Source organism: Pelophylax lessonae, assembly GCF_965119305.1.
Source record: "Pelophylax lessonae genome assembly, chromosome: 7".
Classification (NCBI taxonomy): domain Eukaryota; kingdom Metazoa; phylum Chordata; class Amphibia; order Anura; family Ranidae; genus Pelophylax; species Pelophylax lessonae.
The window spans coordinates 224,993,430-225,015,797 of NC_138774.1; the positions used below are offsets into that span (position 1 = coordinate 224,993,430).

A 22,368-nucleotide genomic window follows, 5' to 3' on the forward strand; every position below is an offset into this window, starting at 1 on the left:
CCATTTTTTATTTTGTCGTATGAGACTTTTCGTAACTTTAGTAAAATCTTCATGTTCGATATGCGACTAGCATGGAAAAAAAAAATAAAATATGCGATCTGATCTGGGGGTGACATTAACTTTTAATTGACACCCCCAGCGTATCGCATATGGCAGTGTGAACTGCCAGGGGTGCGGATGCGATGCGGGAACACGCTGTATATTCGCAGCGTTCCCGAATTGCAGAAATGTGAACCGGCACTTAAGCTTCAGAACACAAAAAACATGCATTAAAGTAAATTAAAAAAACACCAAACCAATTAACCACTTGACCTCCGGAAGGCTTCCCCCCCCCCCCCCCTTCCTGACCAGGCCATTTTTTGCGATACAGCACTGCGTTACTTTAACTGACAATTGTGCGGTCATGCGATGCTGTACCCAAATAAAATTTGTTATTTTTTTTCACACAAATAGAGCTTTCTTTTGGATGTACAGTATATGATCACCTGTGCGGTTTTTATTTTTTTGCTCTAAAAACAAAAACAGAGCGACAATTTTGAAAATAAAACACTTACTTACTTTACTTACTTTCTGCTATAAAACAAATTCAAGGAAAAAAAAAAAATTTCTTCATAAATTTAGGCCAAGTATTCTGCTTTATATTTTTGATAAAAATATCCCAAATAAGCATATATTTATTGGTTTGCACAAAACTTATAGCATCTACAAACTTTGGAATAATTTTATGGAATTTTTACCTTTTTACTACTAATGGCGGCGATCAGCGACTTATAGCGGGGCTGCAATATTGCGGCTTACAATCGGGACACTGACACTTTTGACACAACAGTGACACCAATACAGTGATCAGTGCTACAAAAATATGCACTGTCACTGTACTAATGACACTGGTTGGGGAGGGGTTAACATCAGGGGCAATCAAAGGGTAAATGTATGCCTGACCAGTGTTTTACTACTGTAGGGGAGGTGCTTGTACTAAGGGAAGTCAACAATCTGTGTTCCTGCTTATCAGGAACACAGAATCAATGTCTTCCCAGCTGACAGAATGGCAATCTGCCTTGTTTACATAGGTAGACTGCTGTTCTGCCTGTGTAATTAATAATCAGTGGGTGCTGGCGGACATCGAGTCCGTGGTACCCGCTGATCAGCTCCTGCTGTAAAATCATCAGAGCAGAAGCGGGTCCCTGGTGGCACGCCTGCGTGCCCCCAACCCATATACTAGGTAGGTGATCTAGCGCAGGAGAGCCGCCTTGCCGCCGTATATATACAGTATACGGTCAGCAAGTAGTTAAGTGCTAAACAAACCTAAATACAATCTCCTAACATAAAATAAAACCCACCTCCTTAAAAAAAATAAAAAATCACCAGCTCATCCTTATTTCAATCGCTTTTATTTATACATCTGAACTAGAATTGTGATGATATTTATTAAAGTGAGGCTTTTTTTTTAAAAAAAAAACTAAAATTATTTAAATCATCTCTCTTTCCTCAGGTTCGATTTGTGAGCAGCACTTGGGTTTTCGGTAAGCTCATGTGTCACGTGAGCCGGTTTGTCCAGTATTGCTCAGTCCACGTATCCGTCCTTACCCTCACCGCCATCGCTCTGGACAGACATCAGGTGAGACATTTAAAGTGGATTTAGGGTTCAGTTACAGAAGAAGCATGAGATTAACCTGTTGAAGTGGACCTTTTAGTTACTTTACAATTTGAACACAATCCTCCTCTTTTATAAAGAAGCATTCCCTAAGCTCTAGTCTAGTGACTTTGCCTATTGCCTAGACAGAGATGATGTCATCAGTCTGCTGCAGGCAGGAGGAAGCATTTTCTAAGCCTTCTCCACCACAATGATCAGACTGCAACATCGTAACTTTGTAGCAAGCCATAAAGTGAGAGGTCTGCAAATGGCACCACAAATTAGATGATTGGGTCAACTCTTCTACCTTCCCTCCATTCCAGCATTGTATTCTCTGCCAGACTCTTTAGCATTCAACACTTTTAAAAGTGGGATACCTGGGTCCAGCCCCCCCCCCCCCCACACCTCCATTCACTGTGGTCCCATAATGAGTTTTGTAGAGATATATGGGTCAAAGGACTGAACCGCATTTTTTTTAGCCCACAGTGTGGTGCACAAAAACCGTGCACTGAGTGTGTGTCATTGTGTTCCCTTCCAAAGAGGATGGACTCTTCTCTGACCCCCCGGGATGCAAGACTCCCGACGATGGCAAGTCACTCTAGTTCACCTAGCCAAAATGCCTGGTGGACTCTGCTCTTCGTGATCAGCCCAAGACGACCAGAGTATTAGGTTAAGGGTTCTCCTTAAAGTGAGACCCCCAGGATATGGAGGGGAGGGCCATGCATCCTCCCCCCTAGACTTCAGAGTAGGCCTACACCCCGCCAGCCTTCTGGGGAGCAAAAAAAAATAGACACAAAAAGTGCAGTGACATACATGAGAAAAATAAATAAAAAGTTCCAATATGCAGAACAATGGCTAGGCCTTGTGGCCTGGTAACAAAAATTGTCCCGTCTTGGCCAAATGGTCTAGCCCATGAGGTTACGTTCAGAAAAAAACAAGAGGTGTCATGGCCTAGTTCAGTTTCACGCATAGTATCACTCCTCGGTCACCATTCCCAGGGGGTGCAAGACACTGCAGGTTCTTTGCCTTCCTAGCCCTCAGGATCCCTATCATACCAGCAGGGATACTATACAGCCAGCCATCTCAGCTAGAAGGCCAGAATAATGGTGGAGCACCCCTACTGGACACTGATAAGAACAGATTCTACACTTGATCTTAGCTAAAAGGCTGAGAAGAAACCACAGACACTCCTGGAAGTGCCAGATGCTGAAAAGTTGGACAGAGGCTGCAGTGCTTCAGAAGACCTTGTCTCCTGGAGAAGTTATACCTTTTCTACTGCGGGGAACCTTCTATTAGAATTTTTTTTTTTTGTCCATGTCAGTGTAGCTTTTTATGAACTCAACTTTTTTACTGCTCACTGTACTGCCCACTGTAATTGGATACGGAACTGGCTAAAAGGCAGTGTCCAAAGGGTGGTAATAAACAGCGCATACTCAGACTGGTCTGAGGTAGTAAGCGGGGTGCCCCAGGGCTCAGTCCTGGGACCAACCTTGTTCAATTTATTCATAAACAGCATTGAGGACGGGATCAGTAGTTCGATATCAGTTTTTGCAGATGACACAAAATTGGCCAGGGCAATAACTGCACAGCATGAAGCAGATATCCTACAGAATGACCTGGACAAAATAACGGAGTGGGCAACGACATGGCAAATGAGGTTTAACGTAGAGAAGTGTAAGGTTTTGCACTTGGGGACTAAAAACATAAAAACACAATACACGTTAGGAGGGGAACCCTTGGGGGAATCAAAAATGGAGAAGGATCTCGGAGTCTTGGTTGATGATAGATTAGGCAATAGCATGCAATGTCAGGCGGCAGCTGCCAAAGCCAGCAGAATATTAGCATGCATAAAGAAAGGGATGAATTTCAGAGATAAGACTATAATCCTTCCACTTTATAAAACTCTGGTCCGACCGTGTCAGGGATACCACATGCAGGCATCCAGCAAGGGTGATCAGATCAGTTGGCTGCACCAAGGAATCAGGACCAAGATGGATAAAGATGTAAATAAGTTTATTAAGCAAAATGACACACTCCAATACCAACACCAGTGACCATAAACAAGTAAACAAAATATAAATGATAACAGTACAAACCCCAATAGAACCTAACAAACTATATACAAAAGGATGGAGCAAACAATAGCAGGACAGGACAGGGACAGGAGACAAGGAAAGCAGGGAGCCAGGTACAGGAAGCAGGGTACAGGGAACAGGATCAGAATACAGCATTCAGGTTTCAGGATACAGGTTTCAGGATACAGGTTTCAGGATACAGGTTCAGACAGGGACACGGCTAGCAGAGAAAATACTGAAGCACTGAGCCTCAGTGAAGGGCGGGCTTATATTCCCACAGCAGTCCTCCTCAGGTGCAGCTTAATTAAAAGAACAGTCCAGCTGCTGGGAGACACCCGCTGGTGGGCCCTGGAACTGCGCCCCTCAGTTCCAGGAACAACAGTGCCACCAGCAGGTGACCCATGTAATGACACAGATCCTGACAGTTCCCCCCCTTTAAGGAGCGGCCTCCGGACGCTCCATTGTGCTTCTACCCCAAAAGTCCAAAAAGGTCTCCCCTCCATGTCTGCGGGTCTTCTAGCACTCTCTAGGCCAAAGTCCTTTAACTTGCCGGAAGGCGTGCCACCAGAGTCCAGCAATTGATCATGCGCCCCACCACCAGGGTCTGGAAGCCGTCTTGGCACCCCACAGGTCAAGTTCCTGAAGAGGCGTAACATTAGGGATACACCTGCCCTCATTGCAACACATGTCCCAACAGTGGGACTGAAGGCAAGCTGGACATCAAGCAGGGGAGCGCCAGCGGCATGCAGGATATCCGGCAGTGGCACACCAGGCTGGGCAACAGACAGTGGCACATCAAACAGGGCGGCAGACCGTGGCTCAGCAGGCACTGGATCAGCAAACACTGGGTCAGCAGGCAAAGGATCAGCAGGCACAAGATCAGCAGGCACAGGATCAGCAGGCACAGGATCAGCAGGCACAGGATCAGCAGGCACAGGATCAGCAGGCACAGGATCAGCAGGCACAGTAGTGGTCACCAGAACAGCGGGCACGGGATCAGCTGGCACCGGATCAGCGGGCTGAGTAAGAGACACCGGATCAGCAGGCACCGGAACAGCAGGCACTGGGTCAGCGGGCACTGGAACAGCAAGCACTGGGTCAGCAGACTGGGTAGTGGTCACCAGAACAGCGGGCATCAGAACAGCGGGCACTGGATCAGCAGGAGGCACCGGATCAGCGGGCACTGGACCAGCAGGCATCAGAACAGCAGGCACTGGATCAGCAGGCTCAGTAGGAGGCACCGGATCAGTGGGCACTGGATCAGCAGGCTCAGTAGAAGGCACCAGATCAGCGGGCAATGTAACAGCAGGCACTGGATCAGCAGGCTCAGTAGGAGGCACCGGATCAGTGGGCACTGGAACAACAGGCATCAGAACAGCGGGCACTGGATCAGCAGGCTCAGTAGAAGGCACCGGATCAAAGGGCACTGGATCAGCAGGCTCAGTAGGAGGCACTGGATCAGCGGGCACCGGAATAGAAGGCACTGGATCAGCGGGCTCAGTAGGAGGCACCAGATCAGCGGGCACTGGAACAGCAGGCATCAGAACAGTGGGCACTGGATCAGCAGGCTCAGTAGGAGGCACCGGATCAGTGGGCACTGGATCAGCGGGCATCAGAACAGCGAGCACTGGATCAGCAGGCTCATTAAAAGGCACCAGATCAGCGGGCACTGGATCAGCAGGCATCAGAACAGCAGGCACTGGATCAGCAGGCTCAGTCGGAGGCACCAGACAAGCGGGCACTGTAACAGCAGGCATCAGAACAGTGGGCACTGGATCAGCAGGCTCAGTAGGAGGCACCGGATCAGTGGGCACTGGAACAACAGGCATCAGAACAGCGGGCACTGGATCAGCAGGCTCAGTAGAAGGTACCGGATCAGTGGGCACTGGGTCAGCAGGCTCAGTAGGAGGCACTGGATCAGCGGGCACCGGAACAGCAGGCATCAGAACAGTGGGCACTGGATCAGCAGGCTCAGTAGGAGGCACCAGATCAGTGGGCACTGGATCAGCAGGCACTGGAACAACAGGCATCAGAACAGCGGGCACTGGATCAGCAGGCTCAGTAGGAGGCACCGGATCAGTGGGCACTGGATCAACAGGCTCAGTTAGAGGCACCAGATCAGCGGGCACTGGATCAGCAGGCATCAGAACAGCAGGCACTTGACCAGCAGGCTCAGTAGGAGGCACCAGATCAGTGGGCACTGTAACAGCAGGCATCAGAACAGTGGGCACTGGATCAGCAGGCTCAGTAGGAGGCACCGGATCAGTGGGCACTGGATCAGCGGGCACTGGAACAACAGGCATCAGAACAGCGGGCACTGGATCAGCAGGCTCAGTAGAAGGCAACGGATCAGTGGGCACTGGATCAGCAGGCTCAGTAGGAGGCACCGGATCAGCGGGCACCGGAACAGCAGGTACTGGATCAGCGGGCTCAGTAGGAGGCACCAGATCAGCGGGCACTGGAACAGCAGGCATCAGAACAGTGGGCATTGGATCAGCAGGCTCAGTAGGAGGCACCGGATCAGTGGGCACTGGATCAGCAGGCTGGGTAACAGGTATAATTGTATGTGTTGGGAAAAATCTCCTTTTCTTTTTAGGTTTAGATACAGAAATCTTGCTAGTGGTTGCAGGGCTATGAATAGATTGTGAAGTAGATGGAAGCGAAATGGCAGTATTGGGAGATGGTGGAAAAGGAGAGACAGTTACAGAGGAGAATTTCTGAGAGGTTGCTAGGGGCAACAGAGTAGTAGAGGAAGTTTTCACAGAGTTAAATGCAGGAAAAGTGCAACTCGTTAAGCCAGGATATGAACAAGCAGTGGAAAGCAAACCATACCTAACTGCAGCTGTGGTTGCTACGGGTAACGGAGAGGAGAAACTTTGAGAAAACTGGTGTCCAGAGGCAGAAGTGGATTGGTGTGAGTTAGCTGATGCTAAATTGGAAAGATCTGACCAGGTTTGCAGTAAGGCCTGAACAAAACTCAATTTACAACCCCCTTGTCTGATTAGAGAATATACAGCATTCATGCAATCCAACAGGGCCTCTGGAGAATACACTGAATAATGTTCAATAAAATAGGGTTTATCATCTTCCAAGAGCCACACAAGAGATACCACCTGAGAGACACTAAAAGGAGGAGAATAATCATCACCACCCTTAGGGGTATTAGATAAAGCCAACTCTGCACAGAGCTGAATAAGTGGCTGAATCTCTTTGAACAAAACTCTGCCTTTGTCAACAAACGAGTGGGCCAGACGGATGCATTCCAACAACTGCTCGCTAGTGTAAGTTTTCAAAATTTGGCGACAATATTCCCTGTCTTCTGTTACAAGCAAAGAAAAATAAAAGACCTCCTCTGACTGCATCTTGCAACAACCAGAAAATTCCTAATTCCCAGGTGCAACCGATCTGATCGTTAGTGGCTTCAGTATTCTGTCAGGGATACCACATGCAGGCATCCAGCAAGGGTGATCAGATCAGTTGGCTGCACCAAGGAATCAGGACCAAGATGGATAAAGATGTAAATAAGTTTATTAAGCAAAATGACACACTCCAATACCAACACCAGTGACCATAAACAAGTAAACAAAATATAAATGATAACAGTACAAACCCCAATAGAACCTAACAAACTATATACAAAAGGATGGAGCAAACAATAGCAGGACAGGACAGGGACAGGAGACAAGGAAAGCAGGGAGCCAGGTACAGGAAGCAGGGTACAGGGAACAGGATCAGAATACAGCATTCAGGTTTCAGGATACAGGTTTCAGGATACAGGTTTCAGGATACAGGTTCAGACAGGGACACGGCTAGCAGAGAAAATACTGAAGCACTGAGCCTCAGTGAAGGGCGGGCTTATATTCCCACAGCAGTCCTCCTCAGGTGCAGCTTAATTAAAAGAACAGTCCAGCTGCTGGGAGACACCCGCTGGTGGGCCCTGGAACTGCGCCCCTCAGTTCCAGGAACAACAGTGCCACCAGCAGGTGACCCATGTAATGACACAGATCCTGACAGACCGCATCTGGAGTATTCTGTCCAGTTCTGGTCGCCAGTCCTCAGGAGGGATGTGTTGGAGCTGGAGAGAGTCCAGAGAAGGGCAACTAAACTGATTAGGGGATTGGAGGACCTTAACTATGAAGAGCATCTGCAATCGCTTGATTTATTCTCCCTGGAGAAGAGACGTCTGAAGGGGGACAATTTATAAATATCTTAATGGGGATCCCAGCTTAGAAAAAAAGCTGTTCATTCAAAGGGATTGCATGAGGACTCGAGGACATACAATGCGATTAGAGGAGAAGCGTTTTAACCTCAGGCAACGAGGGGGGTTCTTTACTGTTAGGGCTACAAGATTGTGGAATTCTCTACCACAAGAGGTGGTTTCTGCGGGTAGTATGGTGGCTTTCAAAAGACTATTAGATGTACATCTCAAGGATCAGAACATTAAGGGCTATGTGAGAGGATTACAGCCACACACACCTACACAGGTTGAACTGGATGGACTATTGCCTTTATTCAACCTCACCTACTATGTAACTATGTAATATTTACCCATTGTATGACCTTTTTTTAGCCCTGGGATTCACAAATGTAGATAGATAAAATGTAACAATTTCTACCCAATTATGTAAATTTAACATCTACCTAGCCTATTTTTGTTGCCAGATTTTACGTAATTGTTCGGAACAATTTTATGTTTAGGCTTCCAGCTGTTTCAATTTCCTTTTTCTTTCTGTTTTTTTTTTCACTTTCACCATGTGTTTTTTTTTCTATATTCTTTACATGATTTTAACGGAAAGCTCAACTCCATTTAATCCAATCTTGTATTCATGAAAAAAGTAAACGTACACTATATCACCAAAAGCATGTGATCACTTTATCAACTGTTACTATCTGTATGATCATCCAAAATATATTTTATGTATGTGAACATCCAAAATATATTTTAGATTTAAATTGTGCTCTTACAACTTTGTGGTAACTGTTTGGGGAAGACCCTTTTCTGTTCATTTTCTGTATTTCTGTTAAAGCCAGCTCCATAAAGACATGGTTTGACCAGTTTTGTATGGAGAAACCTGAGATGTCTGTACAGTGCCCTGACCTCAACCCTACTTAACACCTTTGGGATGAATCAGAACACAGATTAGGAGCCACGTCTTTTCATCCGATTTTAGTGTTTGACCTCAACTATACTGAACACCTTCAGAATGAACTGGAATGCCAATTGTGAGGCAGGTCTTACCAACAACATCAGTGCCTTCACTTGACCCTACTGAATACCATTGGGATCAGGTTTTCTAATCCAGCATATACCTACCCTCAACCACATTGAACACATTAGAGATTAGGTCTTCCCATCTCATTACATGACCTCAACCCTCCTGAACACCTCTGGGAAAAGGTCTTCCCAGCCAACATTGGTACATGACCTCAACCCTATTGAAGACCTTTAGGACCAGGTCCTCCATCCAAGATCAGTACCAGACCTCAAACTCACTAAACACCTCTGGGATTAAGTCTTCTCATCCAACATCCGTACCTGTCCTCAACCCTACTGAACATCCTTTGGTATACAATGGATTGCCAATTGTGAGCCAGGTCCTCTCATCCAAAATGAATACCTGACCTATAGTTGTTATAAAAACAAATATTAGTGCAGCGCTAAAAATTATGACAATTAGACTGTATTATACACAGTATAATAAAGTCCATAGTAGTCCATAGATAAAGAGGATGCCAGAGCAAGAATGCCTTCACTGTCGAAAGGGTAAAACAAACACCAATTCAGTGAAGCCTTCCACCAGTGAGTATTAATGCCTCTCACCTCCAGCATTCGACCACTAGGGGTCATCAGGCAAAACGAGCAGGAAAACTGACACAAATGCTCTATAACGATCCTGGGCTTAATACGGACAAGTCATCCATTCAGGGGAAGAAAAAAAATAATCTAAGTCTAAGTCTCTGTCTCCCTTGAAATGTTATTAAATGAGGTTAAAATTACTTACAGAGCACTGACTCAGTGCTCAATGCAGGCATAGCAGATACACATCTTCCACCGTGGGTGGCCGCGGGTGATGCCAGACTCCTCCCCCGTACGCGTTACGTCACTGGGCATGACTTCGTCAGCGGGGCTGGAGGAGCGTCTGATCCCCGCTCATTAAATATGCTGTAGCATAGTACCCATATATATTTAATGAGCAGGGATCAGACGCTGGTGGAAGGCTTCACTGAATTGGTGTTTGTTTTACCCTTTCTACACTGAAGGCATTCTTACTCTGGCATCGTCTTTATCTATGGACTACTATGGACTTTATTATACTGTGTATAATCCAATCTAGTTGTCATAATTTTTAGCACTGCACTAATATTTGTTTTGGTTTCATTTTGAGGTTTTGTTGGTTTGACCTTACCTAAGTGTCCAGCTGCTTTCTCTTTGGTTAGGGTAGTGATTAAGCGCTGAATATTTTTTCTGCTATAGTTGTTATAGGCAGATATCCACAAACCTTTGTCTATATAATGCATGAAATATTCAGTAAAGGTTAATGCATATTGTACTATGGGTCTACAGCAGTGTATTACCTCCGATCTATTAAGCTTTTTGTTGTTGTTTCAGGTTATTATGCATCCTCTGAAACCTCGAATGTCAACAGTTAAAGGAATAATCTGTATTATCTTCATCTGGTTCATGGCCAGTGGATTCTCGCTACCTCATGCTGTCTACCAGAAGCTAGAACGATTTTATATTGGGTAAATTTAGCTTACCTTGTATTGTTCTCTTACTTGATGGTGTATGCATAGTATGCACACATTTTGAATTTAATTTATAACATTTTCATGAAATTAAATGTTGACATGAGTTTAAGGTTAATACTTGCTTGCTGTTCTGTATTTTATTGATTGTATATCATATGGTCACCTGTGTATTGGGGAATGTAATTATTACCTCGTAAACGTGGACCTGTCAGTAACGTAAGTCTGCATGAATAAATTCCTGACATGTTACAATAGACAGTAACAGCATAATTTTTCAGAAAAATAGGATTTTTTTACTCACCGTAAAATCCTTTTCTCTGAGTTCATTGACAGACACAGCTCCATATTCTTCACCATAGGGTTATGCTGCCCTCTACAGGAGTAGGACTAGGCAGACAACACAAAAGCTTGGCTATGCCCTGTGGACCGTCCTCAGCTGACATAATCCCCCTTTCTGCTTAGAGATACTCAGTTTTGTAACAAGCGGTAACAGAAGCGTAAAAAATCCTTAGAGGGGTGGGTGCTGTGTCTGTCAAACTCAGAGAAAAGGATTTTACGGTGAGTACAAAAATCCTATTTTCTTTTCTGTTCATTGGCAGACACAGTTCCATATTCTTCACCATAGGGACATCCCAAAGCAGTGCCGAACATGAGGGGCATGAATAACAAACCCAAGGCTAAATAAACACAAGCCAATCCAGGTAATAGTAGCTCAACTAGAACAGGAGCCCAAGCTGGAATACACTCTCAAGAGGGAAAAACAGACCCTCTAAATCGCAGCCCACAAAAACTGTGTGGCCAAAGGAGGCAACCACAGATGCCAAAACATCCTTGTTGTAAAACTTCGAAAAAGTACGTACTGAAGACTAACTGTCCGCCTTGCACACCTTCGCCACTGACGCCTGATGACAGAAGGCCCAAGAAGCATTAAGCGCCCGAGTAGAATGTGCCATCACATGGAAAGGGGGGAACCCGACCCGTAAGCAAATAAGCCTGGGTCACCATCTGTGTGATCCATCTAGAAAAGGTAGCAGAGGAAGCAGGAATCCCCTTCCGTGGCCCATCCGTAATCACAAAGTTTGCCAAATAGCTCGAACATCATTCAGAGTATAAAAAGTAAATACCCTGGGATGAGCCTGCCTGGGACACAAGGACGACAGCAAAAAAGTCCTCATTCAAATGGAAATCCGAGACAACCCCTGGGAGGAACGACGGCTGTGGTCACAGGACCACCTTATCTGAGTGAACTACAAGATTGAAAAAACAACAAGACACAGCCGCCAACTCCAACACCCTGTGAGCAGAGGTGATAGCCACCAAAAAGCCACCTTTTGTGACAGCGTAAGGAAAGGGATCTACCGTATGTTTTCATAGGGAGATTTTGAAGAACCGACAGAATCAGTTCAAATTCCATGGTGACAGAGGGGAACCTGCAGGCGGAGTAAAATTATGAACCCCCTGAAGGTATTTACACTCCAATGAATGGGAAGCCAAAGGTCTTTGAAAAAAGACTGCTGAAGCAGACACTTGGCCTTTCACTGTGATCAAGGCCAGTACCTGATTCAACCCTGTTGAAGAAAGGCCAGAATCTGAGCCACCGAAAAGGAAAGAGGATGGACTCCGGGAACCGCTCACCAGGAAATGTATGCCTTCCACATCCGATGATAAAGCTTTCAAGATGTAGATTTCCTCGCCTTCAACATGGTTGGAATCACAGAGCCAGACATGCCTCTGTCCTTTAACTCCAGACTCTCAACAGCCAGGCCATCAAAGCCAGCAACTGTAAAACAGGATGGAAGATCGGCCCTTGAGACAACAGATAGTCATTGAGAGGAAGCCTCCAGGGGACGTTGGCAACCAGTCACAAGAGGTCGGCGTAACAAAACCGGCAAGGCCAGTTCAGAGCCACCAGAATGACTGCAATCTCTTCACCCTTGATCCAGCGTAGAAGTTGCCGAAGAAGCTTGAGTGAAGGAAGGCGTAAATCAGATGGTACCTGATGGGATATTGATCTTTTTGAGTATTGAGTTTCTGTAAAATGTATTCATCTAAAGCTATTTTAGCATGCTGATGAAATTAAGTCTGGAGGACTACCTTAAGGTTTAAAGATTTTGTATTCAGGAAAAGATTTGCATAGAAAATGAAGAAGTTGCTGGCTTAAGTTTAACCACAAGGTTTTGTAAACATCATTAGGAACAGAAAGTGATCAATTAGAAAGTACATTTGTAGGTGGGGTTTCAGATAATACGTCCACATATGGGGGTGTATTTTGGGGGAGATAAAGTAGCACATCCCAAATAAGTTGAATGTGTCCATATTTAGGAATATCATAGATAGGTGACACCCCCCCCCCATGTCATAGGATATCCTGAAATGTATATCCTGGATTGTAACTCTTTAAAGAGCCGAAAAGAGGAAATAAAGCTGAGTGTTGTACCAACCTGATTGTAACATAACGTGTTGTGCATGGCATTCCCCGTGAGCAGTCTTTGAGGATGCTGAATTGAGGTAAAATATTATTTAGATAAGGTAACATAGTAGAAATAGACAGTTTCAATACTGGCTACATGGAGCCACCAGAGCATCCGTGGTGTCTGCAAGAGGATCTTGTGACCTGGCTACGAACCTCAGCACCTTTCTGTGGAGCCGGGACACCAACAGAGCCACCCTGGGGGTTACCCACTGCAGACATATCTGATGAAACACATCTGGATGAAGGGACCATTCTCCCTGGTCCAACGCCGAACGACTGAGGTAATCCGCCTGCCAATTTTCCACGCTGGAAAAGTGCACGGCGGAGAGGGCAAGAACACTCTGCCCCCCGGAGAATGCTTGACACCTCCAGGGCTGCTAACCCACTCCTTGTGTAGCCCTGGTGATTCACAAAGCCAAGGCCGTGGCGTTGTCTGACTGAATCCGCACTGGGAGCCCCTGGAGCCGATCCGCCCAATGATCCAGGCAAAGCCTTTTCTCTCGAAGTTCCAACACATCGACGGGCAATCTGGACTCTTCTAGCGTCCAACAGCCCTAGGTCGAGTTTAGCCCCAGGACCCCTACCCACCTGGACTGGCTGGCATCTGTTGTGTCCACTATCCAGTACAAGGGGAGAAAGGACTTTCCCTGTAGCAAGGCTGGGTGGTGCAGCCACTAGACTAGAGAACATTTTGTCGCCCGACTCAGACAAATCACATTGTCCAGTGACTTAGGACACTTGCCCCATTTGACCAGAATCTCCTTTTGAAGGAGTCTCGTGTAGAACTGTGCAGATGAAACCGCTTTAAAGGTGGGCACCATCAGGCCCCAACACTCGCATACACGCCCAAAGGGACGCCACTTGTGGGCTAACAGTTGAATTGCAGAATGCAACTTCTGCAACTTTCCCAGAGGAAGGAACACTCTGGCTAGAGCTGAATCCAGAGTCAGCCCGAAAGATTCAAATCTCCTGGTCGGAACCAGGACAGACTTCTGAAATTCAGAAGCCACCTGATCTCCCGCAAAGTCTGGAAAGTAATTTCCACATCGGCCATCAGAGCATACTCTGCTCGCAAGAGGAGGTCGTCCAGGTATCCCAGCACAGCACTTCTCTTCTGATGCAGCAACGTGAAGACCAGGGTTAACACTTTTGTGAGGAACCGAGGAGCAGAGGCTAGACCAAAGGTGCAGATTGGAAGTAAAGAACCTTTTCTGGAGGAGAAGAAACGGAATTCCATCTTGGAACCGGATACAATCACCTCGTGGACCCACTGGTCACTGACCTCGGGAGGTCCACAGCCCTGAAACAGCGAAGACATCCCCCCACCCCAAACATGAATGGGGGAAAACCGTCATGCCGAACGGGTCTTGGCAGCAGGTCTGGAGAAGCTTGCTCACGGATTGCTAGACCAAGGCCACTAGAAACCTCTTGAAGAGGCACTGAAGGGCTTGCAATCTTTTTCTGAAGTCCCTGAGGGATGAAAAACCTCTCGTGGGCTAAAATCATCCATGGTAGCCTTGAACAGGTGCTCACCCTGAAAAGGCAATTCAGTCAGATCCTTCTAGGAGGTGTGATCCGCAGACCAACACTTCAGCCACAAAATACACCTCAGCACCACTGCCGAGACTCACAGGAACTGGATCCAAAGATGCATCACAGACGAACTGCAGACCCTGGACCAACCGGTCTGCCAGTTCGCCATAGGCTCACGAGCAGACGCAAAAGCGTTGCCCACCCCGTCCTTGTCTGAGACACCTGAACGGAGGCCATAAAAAATGCTCTAATAGGGCACCAGCCATGGTAAACATGTAACAACCCTTAGAAATTCTGCCTGCCTGTCAGTCGGAGTCCTAAAAGCTGGAGATTCTACCAACGGAAACATGGTTGCCTTAGTCACCCTGGAAAATAGGGGCACCCATCGCCGGTGGGAGCGTTCACTGCTTCAGAATCTATCAAGGGATACAGGACAGCAAAGCATCCTGGGACCATCAAGGGTCGTATTAGAAGCACCCAGCACTTATAGACACAATTGTCAAAATAAGCTGGATAAGAGAAAACCATACCCACACGGGACGATTTATGGGTGACTAATGGAACAGATATGGCCGCAGCAGTCTTAGCTGCATCCTCCAACATAAATGACTCCTGCACTGATGCAATCAATGCATCTACCAGCGCCTCTTTTGTGTGACGCAGCAGCTATGGGGGAATCATCCTCACTGTCTGATGGTTCAGGGAAGCATGGACTCAGACCCCATAGGGTGGTCCCATCCTCAGCGACCAAACTAGATGCAGGATCTGATGAGGGGGTCGGCGTCTCAAGCCCCCTACGGCGGGCAACGACTGAGGCCCACAAAAAGGGGGGCCAACGAGAGAACCCCACAAGGGGGTCCCCCCAAGGAGGCTCACATAGGAGGCCACAAACGGACCTCCCCTCAAGGGGGCCACCTGCCGCTAATGCGGGAAGACCCACAGACAACCCCCACAAAGCCGCTGCCTAAATTTTCGGGGACCTGCGACCAGCCAGGGAGAGTAGGAGAGACGAGTGTCCCGGGGTACAATGGTGGCCTTAACTGCCACAACTGGGGCTGCGCCAGAGAAGGTCCAGCTAGTAGACCGCAAAGCCCTGGCCTACATTTATGGTGTGCCTGACCGCGTGGTACTCAGACCCGTGGATACTGAGCCATCTGCCCCCCCAGGTCCACCAGCTGTCCCAAGGGGACCCAAAAAGGCCACCCACCCCATAGAAGGCCCACTGATGGCGACAGGGGGGCAGTGCACCTGCAGGCACCAAGGCCAGGGGCACCCACAACCTGGGCACCAGCCACCCCCCCACCATGAGCACGGGCAGAAAAGCCAGCTCAATGCCACCCAAGGAGGGGGGGGGATAAGAGAACCCCGGAGGGACCAACCACCCCAGGGAGTACCTGCGCCCCACACAGAAACCAGGAAAGGAGAGGAGGGGGCCCTTATCGATCCAAAGAAGCATGTAACACTCCCAAGACAGATACCTCCTCGCCATCAAAGTGGTGAAGCTGTCGGCCAGAAAGAACGTTGCAACTCAGGCCGAGACCTGGTTGTATGTGTCTATGAAAGATGTTTAACTAGCGGGCCAGCCCCTGTCCAGTGGAACTATGTCGCGGCTGACCGAGCGCAGAGCTACGGTCTGCACGCGCTCACTGGCTGGGCTGAGGGGACCACTGAAACTGCAATAGTCCAGCCCGTCTCTCAGCCCGCAAGTTGCTAGAAGATCTCCACAGGGAAAAAACAGAATCCAAAAACAAACAGCAAAAAAAAAAGCCAGGATCTAGGGCCCAGTAGGGAAACAAGGTCCTACTGCTGAACTAGCTAAACAAAAACTGACTATCTCTAAGCAGAGAGGGGGGGTTATGCTAGCTAAGGATGGCCCACAGGGCGTAGCCAAGCTTTTGTGTTGTTTGCCTAGTCCTACTCCTGTAGAGAGCAGCATAACCCTATGGTGAAGACTATGGAGCTGTGTCTGTCAATGAACGGAAGAGAAAGCTAAATTTTTCATTTAAAAGCCATCCTTAAGCTCCAGTCAGTGACTTTGCCTAGGCAGGAGGAAGCCTTTCTTCGGTCTCCTCTCCCCTAGTGGTCAACTTTGTAGCAAATCAGGTGAAAGGCAAGAGCAGGGACTGCTCTGCTTCAGACATTAGCAAACACAGCCAAGATTTGCACAGCCACCAGGATTTATAGGATTGTGTCATCTCTGAGCCGCCATCTCAGTCCAGAGAGTAGATAGTGACCCTGGATAATGCCTGAACAAAGAGGGCTCCATCCTTCTGGAGTGAAAAGAATGGTGGCATGGTGAAAATGGTCCCTAGTAGGGTTGCACAGATATCATATTTTTTATTGGCGAGTACGAGTACCGATATTTTTGGTTAAGTACTCACCGATACTGAGTACCAATACTTTACGATTTGCATCAATACAAAAAAATTGGCGCACATCGCGCCGCACAGAATCGCATGTAATTTGAACAGGAATGCTGTGTCAATTCCTGTCCAAATCGCATGCGATTTTCCCCACTGCTCCTGCTGGGGTGATTCACCCAGGCTAATTATATTGGAGACTAGGGATGCACCGATACTAATACCGATATCGGTGCCGATATCAAGTATCGGTACTCGCCCAAATGTTACAGAAACCAAATTCAATACTTTGCTTGCGATTTGCATCAATACAAAATTAATAGGTGCAAATCGCACTGCAAAGAACCCCATGCGATTTGAACAGGAATGCAGCGTAATTCCTGACCGAATTGCATGCAATTTTCACCAACACTCGTCTGTGTTTGTGTATAAAAAAGGAAAAAGGGCCATCTAGTGGGCAGTTTAAAAAATGTTAGATCTCACATTACATATCTGGCCACATGCAAAATAATCTACATAGGTGTCCTAGTCAGGCGATGATAGCAAATCAGGGCTGCTGGAGGTGCTCGCTTTGCTGGAAGAGATGTTCCGGGACCCCGTGGATATAGGGCAGAAGTGATGTCAGCTTGGGGGTGGACCGCCCCCAGCCCTGTGAGCACCTCCAGCGGTCCTGATTTGCCATCACTGGCAGACCGAGACACCTATTTAGATTATTTTGCATGTGGCCGGATATGTACTGGCATTTTTTAAACTGCCCACTAGATGGCGCTTTTCCCTCTCTATACACACCCACACAGGGGCGGTAGGGGAAATTGTATGCAATTCAGACTGGGATGCCACCGCATTCCTGTTCAAATTGCATGCGATTCTTTGCAGTGCAATTTGCTCCCATTAATTTTGTATTGACGCAAATTGCACTGCAAAGTATTGGTTTTGGTATAGGAAGCATTTGGGGCGAATGCTTGGTATCGGCACCAATATCGGTATCATTATCGGTGCATCCCTCGTCTCCAATATAATTAGCCTGGATGAATCACCCCAGCAGTGACAGAGACAGCACTAATGTTTCCACAATGTATAAAAACTTTCAGAAAAAAAAAGTTTTAGACAAAGTTTTGTAATCATTGTGTGTACTGACCACTTGTACAGTAAAGTGATGTCCCCAGACATCGAGCTACTTAAGTACAATGCATACAGACAGGTCTGACTTTTATGTACAGATAATGGCAGAAAATTACTCGTGGATTTCAGAAACGTAAACGCCGACAATGCATTTGAAGTATTCTTAGAAAATAATATCGATGCGGGATAAGTCGTTTGTACTTTCTTTTCTCATGGTGAATTCTTCTATTTATACAGTTACAAACCAGACATATGTTTCAAAGTTTAAACATAGAATTTGCCTCACTAATAAAATCCACAAATTTATATGAAATATACTATAGGACCACAAATTTGCGGGGCCCTGACCATCACACCTATAGGAGTATGCTGGGCATCCCATTATATTAACATTCAATAGGAGTTGACAATTCCCACCCCCACCTTTTCCTTTGGGACCATAAACATAAAAGCACAAAAAAAAAAAAAAAAAAACACACAGCCCTGCCCCAAACACACCTGATCATTATCTTCTGCAGTTTCACTTTCACTTAGAGGTCCCCACCCAGAATAGAAAAAAATAGAAGTAAAATAAACCAAAACAACCTCAGCGCAACTAGTACTATACTCAAGATAAAAAATTGTGTGTTAAAGATACACACTGCTCAAAAAAATAAGGGAATACTTTGAAAACGCATCAGATCTCAATGGGGAAAAATATCATGCTGAATATCTATATTGATATGGACTGGGCAATGTGTTAGGAACAAAAAGATGCCACATTGTTTGATGGAAATGAAAACTCTACAACCTAAAGAGGGCTGAATTCAAAGACACCCCGAAAATCAAAGTGAAAAAATGATGCAGCTGGCTAGTCCATTTTGCTGAAATTTCATTGCAGCAACTCAAAATGGCACTCAGTAGTTTATATGGCCCTCGCGTACATGTATCCATGCTTGACAACATCAAGGCACGCTCCTATAGAGACCTTGGATGGTGTCCTGGGGTATTTCCTCCCAGATCAGGACCAGGGCATCACTGAGCTCCTGAACAGATTGAGGTGCAACCTGGCGGTGTCGGATGGACCAAAACTTAATGTCCCAGAGGTGTTCTATTGGATTTAGGTCAGGCGAGAGTGGGGGGGGGGCCATTCAATGGTATCAATTCCTTCATCCTCCAGGTACTGGCTGTATACTCTCGCCACATGAGGCCGGGCATTGTCATGCTCCAGGAGAAACCCAGGACCCACTGCACCAGCGTAGGGTCTGACAATGGGTCCAAGGATTTCATCCTGATACCTAATGGCAGTCAGGGTGCCATTGTCTAGCCTGTAGAGGTCTGTACGCCCCTCCATGGATATACCTCTCTAGACCATCACTGACCCACCTTCAAACCGGTCATGCTGAATGATGTTAAAACTGCATAACTTTTTCCACGACTTCTCCAGACCCTTTCACACCTGTTACATGGTCTGGGAGTAATCCTGCTCTCATCTGTAAAAAGCAGAGGGCGCCAGTGGCAGACCTGCCAATTCTTGTGTTCAATGGCAAATGCTAATGGAGCTCCACGGTGCTGGGCAGTGAGCACAGGGCCCGCTAGAGGACGTTGGGCTCTCAGGCCCCCCTCATGAAGTCTGTTTCTGATTGTTTGGTCAGAGACATTCACACCAGTGGGCTGCTGGAGGTCATTTTGTAGGGCTCTGGCAGTGCTCATCCTGTTCCTCCTTGTGCAAAGGAACAGATACCGGTCCTGCTGATGGGTTAAGGACTATCTACGACCCTGTCCAGCTCTCCTAGAGTAACTGCCTGTCTCCTGGAATCACCTCCATGCTCTTAAAAATGTGCTGGGAGACACAGCAAACCTTCTGGAAATAGCATGTATTGATGTGCCATCCTGCAGGAGTTGGACTGCCTGTGCAACCTCTATAGGGTCCAGGTATCGCCTCATGCTACCAATAGTCACACTGACCGTAGCCAAATGCAAAGATAGTGAAAAACAGTCAAAAAGATGAGTAGGGAAAAAAAACGTCAGTGGTCTCCACCTGTAAAACCATTCCTGTTTTGGAGGTCGTCTCATTGTTGCCCATCTAGTGCACCTGGTAATTTCATTAACACCAAAGCAGCTGAAACTGATTAACAACCTTCTCTGCCACTTAACTGACCAGATAAATATCCCAGGAGTTTAATTGATTGATTGATGCTATACTCTGATTAAAAATGTTCCTTTAATTCTTTTGAGCAGTGTATGTATGTATTATATATATACATATAGACAACGCTGAAGAAATTATACTTTGCTACAATGTAAAGTAGTGTGTACAGTTTGTATAACAGTGTAAATGTGCTGTCCCTTCAAAATACCTCAGCACACAGCCATTATTGTTTAAACCGATGGCAACAAAAGTGAGTACACCCCTAAGTGACAATGTCCAAATTGGGCCCAAAGTGTCAATATTTTGTGTTGGCACCATTTTCCAGCAGTGCCTTAACCCTCTTGGGCATGGAGTTCACCAGAGCTTCACAGGTTGCCACTGGAGTCCTCTTCCACTCCTCCATGATGACATCACTGAGCTGGTGGATGTTAGAGACCTTGCACTCCTCCACCTTCTGTTTGAGGATGCTCCACAGATACTCAATAGGGTTTAGGTGTGGAGACATGCTTGGCCAATCCATCACCTTTACCCTCAGCTTCTTTAGCAAGGCAGTGGTCATCTTGGAGGTGTGTTTGGGGTCGTTATGTTGGAATACTGCCCTGTCGCCCAATCTCCGAAGGGAGGGGATCATGCTCTGCTTCAGTATGTCACAGTACATGTTGGCATTCATAGTTCACTCAATGAACTGTAGCTCCGCAGTGCCGGCAGAACTCATGCAGCCCCAGACAATGACACTCCACCATGCTTGACTGTAGGTAAGACACACTTGTCTTTTTACCCCTCACCTGGTTGCTGCCACACATGCTTGACACCATCTGGACCAACCAAGTTTATCTTGGTCTCATCAGACCACAGGACATGGTCCCAGTAATCCATGTCCTTAGTCTGCTTGTCTTCAGCAAACTGTTTGCAGGCTTCCTTGTGCATCATCTTTAGAAGAGGCTTCCTTCTGGGATGACAGGCATGCCAGACAGACCAATTTGATGCAGTGTATGGTCTGAGCACTGACAGGCTGACCACCCCCCCCAAGCCTTCAACCTCTGTAGCAATGCTGGCAGCACTCATACATCTATTTTACAAAGACAACCTCTGGAAATGAAGCGGAGCATGTGTACCCAACTTCTTTGGTCGACCATGGGAGGCCTGTTCTGAGTGGAACCTGTCCTGTTAAACAGCTGTATGGTCTTGGCCACCATGCTGCAGCTCAGTTTCAGGGTCTTGGCAATCTTCTTATAGCCTAGGCCATCTTTATGTAGAGAAACATTTTTTTATTTTTTTTCAGATCCTCAGAGTTTTTTGCCATGAGGTGCCATGTTGAACTTCCAGTGACCAGTATCAGAGAGTGAGAGTTATAACACCAAATTTAACACACCTGCTCCCCATTCACACCTGAGACCTTGTAACACTAACGAGTCACAGGACACTGGGGAGGAAAAATGGCTAATTGGGCCCAATCTGGACATTGTCACTTAGGGTGTACTCACTCAATTTTATTGCAAGCGGTTTGGACATTAATGGATGTGTGTTGAGGTATTTTGAGGGGACAGCACATTTTCACTGTTATACAAGCTGTACACTCACTACATTACATTGTACCAAAGTGTAATTTCTTCAGTGTTGTCACATGAAAAGATATAATAAATGGATTTTTGTAAAATCTTACCGTAAAATCCTTTTCTCTTAGCTCATCGACAGACGTAGTCCTCGGTGATACACCACCTTCGGGTTATGTTACCTCCGCAGGAGCAGGACTAGACAGGAAATTAAAAAGCTCTGGCCACACCCTAGGGGCAGTCCCAGAGGGTATATCCTCTCTCTCTCTGCCTCAGCAAATCAGTTATGTGAAAAAGCAGTGCTTAGAGAATTTAACCCAACCCAACTCCAAAACAGAGGGGCGGGGACTACGTCTGTCGATGAGCTAAGAGAAAAGGATTTTACGGTAAGATTTTACAAAAATCCATTTTTCTCTAGCGCTCATCGACAGACGTAGTCCTCGGTGATACACCACCTTCGGGACGTCCCAGAGCAGTATCACGACTGAGGGGTGGGAAAATGGAAATCAAATCCCAATCTAGAAGGCCCAACCGGTGCCAACTAGAAGTTTACAATGCTCATCCTTAATGATGAGACTCAACAAAAAAATTTTTCAAACAGAAAAAAACCCTCGAGGTAGACCACCGGTCTCCTCAAATTGCAGCCTGCAAAACCTTGCGGCCAAATGAGGCATCCGCCGATGCCGTCACATCAATTTTATAGAATTTAGTAAAGGTATGTACCGACGACCAAGTGGC

General features: G+C 46.6%; 1 protein-coding gene across 1 annotated transcript in view; it reads left to right on the top strand.

Annotated features, from left to right (window-relative positions):
- LOC309559402 (G-protein coupled receptor 83-like) overlaps positions 1 to 22,368 on the top strand; it is a 119,881-nt gene that overhangs the window by 58,581 nt on the left and 38,932 nt on the right. The window contains exons 2-3 of the mRNA XM_082262662.1: positions 1,493 to 1,618; positions 10,319 to 10,452. Coding sequence (XP_082118788.1) covers positions 1,493 to 1,618; positions 10,319 to 10,452 — 260 coding nt within the window. The remainder of the gene's footprint in view (positions 1 to 1,492; positions 1,619 to 10,318; positions 10,453 to 22,368) is intronic.